The sequence below is a fragment of the Lygodium microphyllum genome, chromosome 18 (genome assembly GCF_053477565.2).
Source record: "Lygodium microphyllum isolate KBCC chromosome 18, Lygodium_microphyllum_v1.1.10, whole genome shotgun sequence".
NCBI classification, from domain to species: domain Eukaryota; kingdom Viridiplantae; phylum Streptophyta; class Polypodiopsida; order Schizaeales; family Lygodiaceae; genus Lygodium; species Lygodium microphyllum.
In genome coordinates this window covers 69,724,730-69,732,430 of record NC_141152.1, presented here as the reverse complement: position 1 = coordinate 69,732,430, position 7,701 = coordinate 69,724,730, and the positions used below count along the sequence as shown (strand labels likewise).

The 7,701-nt window shown below is 38.4% G+C and overlaps 1 protein-coding gene across 1 annotated transcript; it reads left to right on the top strand.

The window, feature by feature from the left end:
• Nucleotides 1–1,464: 1,464 nt before the first annotated feature.
• On the top strand, nt 1,465–4,155 carry LOC148021005 (uncharacterized). The gene is made up of 3 exons (XM_087698833.1): nt 1,465–1,780; nt 2,209–3,161; nt 3,713–4,155. Exons 2-3 carry the CDS (start codon nt 2,213–2,215, stop codon nt 3,997–3,999), a joined length of 1,236 nt encoding a protein of 411 aa, XP_087554959.1. The 5' UTR covers nt 1,465–1,780; nt 2,209–2,212; the 3' UTR covers nt 4,000–4,155.
• Nucleotides 4,156–7,701: the final 3,546 nt, after the last annotated feature.

Below are 7,701 nucleotides of genomic sequence, written 5' to 3'. Positions count from 1 at the left end.
TAAACAAATTTAAGAAAATTAGATCCATCTGATTTTTTGCCCACCAAGTTAGGCTTGTAAGCATGTCTCCATTTTCCCATTAGAGTAAGGCCCCCCCAAAAAGTTCGCACATAAAGACAATAAAATAATCTACTAGATTTGGGAGGATTGTTTTGAATATTATGTTTTGTTACCATAGTAGAATGCATTGTGAGGAGATCATACAAAAACGTTCAATATTTAGAGATTCATATATAATTTATCAAGTTTTAAATTTCCACATCTACACCATATTATAATTAAGGCTTTACATTTTCACATCTATTCTATTTTACATTATATGGGAAATAGATGGGAAATAGAAAGTGATACCAAAGCTTGTAAAAAAGACAATGTTTTTCTCCCTTCCTCTCCCTAGGTGCACATAACATTTGCATATGCTTGTTTGTTTTTGTGTGCATTTGTGTGTTTGTGTGCTATGTTGCCTTCAATATGGGAAATATATTATTCACTTGTTTATACATGTCAATTGGGTTTGTTTTTGTGTGCATTAGTGTGTTTGTGTGCTATGTTGCCTTCAATATGGGAAATATATTATTCACTTGTTTATACATGTCAATTGGGATCTCTATGCCCCCAAACTAACCCCCCCCCCCCCCCCCCCCCCCCCGCCCTTTCCAAAATACAAAAAAAAGGGTTATGAGGGCAAAAGATTGATGTTGGTTGATGGGTGTGCTTGATCATGCTTTTCTTCAAAGTGTGATTGTAAAGATTGTATAGACCATAGTTGGACAACAAACTATGAAAATTGTGTTTTTCCTTTGCTCATTGAAATGCAAAGGAGGGCAATGACTTGCAAGCATATAGCATTTCCTTAAAAGTAGTTTGAAATGTGGTTAGTCCCTTCTTTTCCATATTGAGGACCTATGTTTGGGTGTCTTAAATACTTGGTATATCAAATGAAGTAAAGAAAAGTGGCATATATCTCCATAGAACATTATCTTCTATACCTCATTTGTGTAAAGTATCATAAACAAATGTCATTTTGTCATCTCTTAGTTTGTAACACAATTATCCCCTAGAAAACCTATAATATATGATGAAAATTTTCTAAAATTATGAGGGATATATTGAGAATATTGAAAAATTGAAGGAATATTTTGTAAATTTGAAATTTAAGGGGCATTTTGGGAAAATTGAGATGCGAAATGATGTGTGCCATTGGGGATGGAAAACCGAGGGTTTGAACTCGTGTAAGAACAATACTCAAACCACCAAGCTATGACCCCATTGGCACACTTTGGGAATTTTGTCGAAAACCTTTGGCACACTTTGGGAAATTTGTCGAAAAGTAGGGGTACTATGGTGATTTTCCATGTAGTTTTTTTTTTTTTTGGGGGGGGGGGTGACAAACATTTCTAAGTTAGTTAAGACCTTTGGAAAACCTATGAAGATGTGAACAATAAGCACATGGATTGACCAAATGTTTGGAAAGGGTGAGAAGAAGGCGTGGTGTTGGCATGTTGGTGAGGATGATGACAGTATATGTTGGGAGAGGAAGAGAATAAGGCGTGGTATTCAATATCTGCGAGTGTGAAAACAGGAAGCCGCTAACAAAAGAAGAGAAAGACCCGCTTCTTGGGCTGTAGCAGTCTGGGCGGTGCTCATGAGTCGATGAGGAGGCTCTCTCTCTACGGAAATGCATACCTATAAAGCACAGACCTGCAATTGCGCCTCCCTCACACAATCATTCATTCATTTGTCATCAGCACCGGTGGACGCTTCGCTTTCTTGATACGCAGTAAGTCCTTTGATAGGAACGATATGCTTTCAACTCACTTGCACATCCAATGCACTGTGTAATCAAGTTACTGCATGAAGTCCCGGACCCAGTCCCACATTCACTCAATCCACTGTGAAATCAAGCCTCCATTATTTCCATGGAGAGGAATCGAGTACTTGAATCTGCATGTAGCTGACTACTTCTGTCCCCGCATGATAGGCAGTTCAAACATGGGTCCATTGCTCTTCGTTTTCTGAACTCCTTCAGTTCTTTTCTGTGTTTTTTCCTGAGATAAAGCTTCTTTGATATTGAGTGTTCATTTGCAGAGAAGCAGATAAGGCACTTTGTTTCTCAACTTCTTTGATTTTGGGTGTGCATTTGCACAGATCAAGGCACTGGCACTGTGTTTCTCAGATTCTTTTCTGTGTTGGTGTTGATCTTTGCAGAGAAATGGGCAAGTTCCTTCTCCTGTCATTCTGTCTCTCCCTCTTCCTCTTGTCAAGAGGAGCCCATGAGGCAGCAGCAACCCAGCCCGCATTCTGCACCAGGGCCATCTCAAGCACAACATGCCCAGCTCCCCCAACAGTGGACACCATCAACTTGCAAGCCTACCTTGGCAGATGGTATGAGATTGGCAGCACTGCCAGCTTCAAGCTACTGACAGAGGCAGGCCTAGCATGTAACCAGGCCCTCTACTCCTCCCAATCAGGCAACCTGACCCTGCTTAACAGCGGCATCAGGGTAGTTGGGCCCTTGGCTACTGCAGAGGTAGGGGCCCTCTCCCTCTCGGCCAGAGGGGTCTGTGCAGGTGCAAGACAAATCTGCTACCAAACAAGCCCCATCTCCCAAGCCCTCAGCCGGCTTGTCAACGCAGCACATGCCTTGGCTGCATTGGGCCATGTCGCAGATGCAAACTCTCTCTCTCAGGCTGGAGAGAAGCTCAAGGGCTCCATGGCAGCTGCAGAGAAGGCCGTCCAAGCAGTGGCAGATGATGTTAGCATGATACAAGAAGCCAATGGGCAGATAAGCCAAGGGGATGGGAGCTTGGGGGGGAGTGTGGATGCCATAGAAGCGTATGTGGGGGAGGCACGGAAGGAAGAAGGGAGTGGGGTAGACTTTGTGGGGGACTTGAACAAAGCAAGCTATCAAGTGAAGGGGATAAGTGAGAAGCTGTCAAAGAAAGGTAATGAGGGCAAGGTGAAGGAGGAGCTTGACGTTGTGAGTGCTGCCTTGTCCTCTGCAGCCCTGAAGATTGCAGCCAGCAATGCTGCCGTGTCTGTTGGGCTGAAGGCCATCGATGCTTCTGCATCTGCCCTTCGCCTCAACGGGAAGCCTACAAACAATGGCAAAGTTTCATCAGTGAATGGGGGTATCAGCATCCCCAATCCCAGCTCTCAAGGTAAGCTCCCATGGGCTGGTTTTTACAGATGCTTGATTGACTGCTTTTTAGTTCAATTATATTTATAGCTCTAGCAATGGTTGAGAATAGAAGCTTGGTTTACTGGATGTATAGGGGAAGCTTACTATCACATACCTCTGAGAAAAGAGAAGAGAAAAAATAAAATGCCTTAAACTTCCACATGTTGAACCTTCTCTCTTCCCAAACTCTTGCTCCAAATTCATTCTAGCAACTTGCATTGCTTTGGGTTGTTGTCAAATCTTTTGTGCTATCCAACTCAAAGGGCTTCATAATCCACATCCTATCAGAGGCTACAAACTCAACCTTGGGAGCTATTCACAACCTTGAAAAAATAAGAACATATTGGCTATTGAAGTAAGCCTATTGGAGTTTTGAGTAGTTTGAGTTTTTGTATATTCTAAATAGATGATCACTTTTGGAGTTGTTTCCTAATTTTTCTTTTACTTCCTTCTTTAAATGGTTCAGGAAGAATTGGAAGTCACTATCAATGGAATCTAGGTTTCTAACTTTTATTTATTTCCTCTTTATAGGAAAGTTGGAAGTGAACATAAATGGAGCAAAGGCTCCCTATTGGATTATTGCACTAGAAGATGATTATAGAGGTGGATACAAGGCTGCCCTAGTGTACTCATGTAGTGAGGTGTCTGGTGTATTGGCAAAATCTCTTTTCATATTATCAAGAGAACCTCAACTCGATCATGCAACCATAGACAAGTTTCTTGCTAAGGCATACTCATATGGGATCTATAATGATTGTGACGATCCATTCCTATTCACAACTCAAAAAGGTGGTGATTGTGGCCAGCCAACTTCCTAGTTCTTGCCATTATGGGTGATGATGTAGTGTAAAAGCTTTTATGATTGATCAAATTATTCCTAATAATGTCAAATCGAATATTGTATGAGATTTTCTATGTAAACAATGGAGAATAAACAACGTTGGAGTGTTGAAGTTTTATTTGTATATGGAGCTAATGCTTTTATCTTGAAGCATATATTGTTTTGTATCTTTGCATGACAATCTAAGCTTCAATATACCTTTGAAGCCCTTTGTCGGGGGGCGCGGGGGGCGTTGCATGTGTGATGTGCACGTACGGGCATTAGAACCACATGCATACATGATTAAATCACAAGGCCTTGCATATTTTCCAGCCATTTCACTATAAAGGAAATGAATCACTACGAAATGGGATGAAAGGAGCAAGATTTTTTGTTGTTCATGTGGAATAAAACATGTATGATGTGCAAGTATTGGCATTAGAACCACATGCATACATGGTTAAATCACAAGGCCTTCCACCCGTCATTTCACTATAAAAGGGATGAATCACTAGGAAATGGAATGAAAGGAGCAAGAATTTTGTTGTTCATGTGGAATAGAAAGATCTAAGTACAACAATACTACATTTAAAAAATGTGATTAGAGGATATATTGATTGTGAATTTGTAAAATAAAAGAGAAAATGAAGAAAAGAAAAGAAAAAATCAAAGGAAAGAGAGAATAGCTAGTATTTGTAAGATGAGCTATAGTGCACAAGGCCACTTGAGGAACTAATGAAGATAACAATGTGTAATGTGGTAACAATCAACCACAAAAGTCAATTTTGATGCCTTGGAGAGAGAGAGAGAGAGAGAGAGAGCATTACCTACAAAAGCTTATAAATAAAGAGTATTATGTTTCAGTACAAATGGCACAAAAAATAACTAATTGATTGCTATGCTAAGCACCATTAAGTGCAATGGCATTTCATGGATACTCAATTATATTGTAGACCTCACCATGTAGTATCTCTTGTGTCCTTTTATCACACAAATAAGCTTGGTCTTGAATGTAGTGGGTTTCTCATGAGGGGAAATTGGAGCTCCATGTATGTTTTCCCCATGCATCTCTAATGGTAAAGTCATTATGGGTTTCTAGCATACTTTATCAAGGCTTACATGCCAACATGTATTGGAATCTCATGTGCAATATTTTGCATGCTCATTGAGAAGGTATGCATGAGCATTGGCCTGGTGCTTTTTCTTCACCCCCTAAAGTAGGGATTACTTCGATTCCCAAAAGCAAAGGATGTTTTTCACAAATAAGGAAAATCAAAGATACTCTATCTTACCTCTTACATTAATAAAACTAGAATAATTCACCATACTACTATACGTTTGTAAAGCAAATGCCTTAATGGCCAATATTAACAAACAATCCCATCTGCAAAATAGATAGAGATGAATACATTTGGATCATACATATTTTGCATTATTAGTAAATTCCTTAGCCACATCAAGTGTGGTCAAGGGGACTTTTCTTTTTCCAAAGATTATGGCCTAGAAAACTTTTTAGCAATGGATTTAGAACATTTGAAGGAATGTGCATGTACTCTAAGGTTTCTTAACGCAAGGATCTAGTATGATTTTTCTTACTCTCTTATGGCATGTAGTTCCATAGGTATTGTTGAAATGTTTAACTCATGTGGCAATGATGCATCCAACTTAGCTTTGGCCATGTGCTAAAAATAGAATTATAAGCAGTAGTAACGATGGCAAGTGTTTGTTTCTTCTTCATTTCTAGTATGAAAAAGAGTTGCATTGAGTGGGGCATATTTGTAAGGATTTCTTCAAGGCTAGGGTTTTGCATCAATATGAGCTTCAGATCCGCAAAACTAACATCTTGACTTGGAACATATGGAAATGCCAACTAAGTATGCAAATGAGCATCACATTACCTTCTACAAAACAACTTCATCAAGAGCATTAATAACCCCAGAACAATGAGACACTTGCAAATCCATTGCATTCCCAACTTGAGAAACTTCTTGGTGCAGTAATGCTTTCTCTTGAAGCCATTGATGAGAACTAAAGCTTCAACTATTGCATTTTCTCCCTTTTTCAAGTTCAGAAGAAAACCATTGAATTATCTCAATTGGAGATTGATTAATAGAACATACCACATTCGGGTCTTTAAGAAAACCACACAATCTGACTAAGTCCTATACTTCTTGACTTTCATCCAACTTATGCAAATCTGAACGTTGTTGAAAACTTATTATTTGGTATTCAAAACCATGCTATTTTGAAAACTGTTCATATGAGTAATCAACTTGAATGTTTAACCTCGAAAACTTGTTGATTGTATCTTGAATGCTGGAAACATGGTATGCTGAATAAATACATCCAAAGATGATGCATTTTGCACTATAGGTAGTGGCACTTCAAGTGCTTGCAAAAACTCTTCATTGAGATTTGACTTAGTAATTGCATTATCTTCCTCAAAATCATCAACAAAACCAAAAAAAATCATCCACTATAACCTCCTTGTTGGCATAAATATGATCTGCCAATGTACCATTCATAATAAATCATAATCTTAAACACATAACTGATCTTCTTGATTCCCAAACTAATCAACTTCATTGTTGATTTCTTCATGCTTATTTTCTTCTTGAGTAAAGCTAATTGGAAATTGATTGTGACAATTTGTAAAAGACTAAAATATAGCAAATACCATCAAGTTACATATGCAAGTAGCATGCTGCTCCACTCTCCCATTGGCAAGTGTTATTGTTGAGGTTGGGACACTTGAGGATTATTGGCTTCTTTGGCTCTTGTCCTCTTTTGCTCCCTTCACCTCAATCTTTGGTAAGACCACAGGTGAAATTCACCAGTCATCATCATCAATTCAACTTGAATCCAAAATCCAAATATGAATCCAAAACACTGTAATACTTCTCAATGGGCTTTTCAACTACATGAAGCAATCTTCCAACGCACTTTGCACTTTTGACTTTCTTGTCTTTATGGTCATCATGCAACTTAGAAGGTTTCGTGAAGAGTATCTTCAAAAGGATCCAACTTTTCTTATGCTTTACCCATCTTTAACTTGAACCTTTCTTTATAGCTAAAGAAACCTTCTTGTGAACATCATTGAACTCCTTGCATAAATCAAACACACAAAAATTCTTGCAAGATTTTCCTTCTTCATAAGGCTTATAAATATCAAGACAATGTTTTGAACTGTATACATGCTCAAACTAAACATTGCACCTCTTCAAGTCTTCTTCTTAGCCATTTAGAAAGATTAAAGCACAAACATTCAACATTCAAACCTAAATGTATGAGTTACTTAAAATCTCCAATATCTAAGAAATTGCCTCAAAGTTGTCTAATGCATTATTTTGTGAGAAATTTTGAAATATAAGACAATCCCTTAAGTATTTATATGACATGTGTTTTCTACACTATTTGTATGATAAGATTGCTACCCTAAATGATCTGTCTAACATGATTGTTGGCTTGACTGATCTATCTTACAAGATTGCTGATATTGTTGAGAAATGACAAATGATGTATGCTCTAGGAAGAGATGTCCTGAATCCCATATGCATAGTGAGGAGAGTGGAACAACCCAACTACTATAAAGCATTGTACTTGTAAGATGAGAAATGCAATATGATGGTACTTTTGTCCTTTCAGTTGAGAGTCTTGAGTCATTGTCCAACCACACAAGACTATGTTTATGAGTCCAAGT

Excerpts from the sequence above, each read along its gene's own strand:
- LOC148021005 (XM_087698833.1), top strand. The coding sequence starts at position 2,213 with ATGGGCAAGTTCCTTCTCCTGTCATTCTGTCTCTCCCTCTTCCTCTTG. Across the intron at positions 3,162-3,712 it reads CCCCAATCCCAGCTCTCAAG|GAAAGTTGGAAGTGAACATA; the intron begins GTAAGCTCCCAT and ends TCCTCTTTATAG.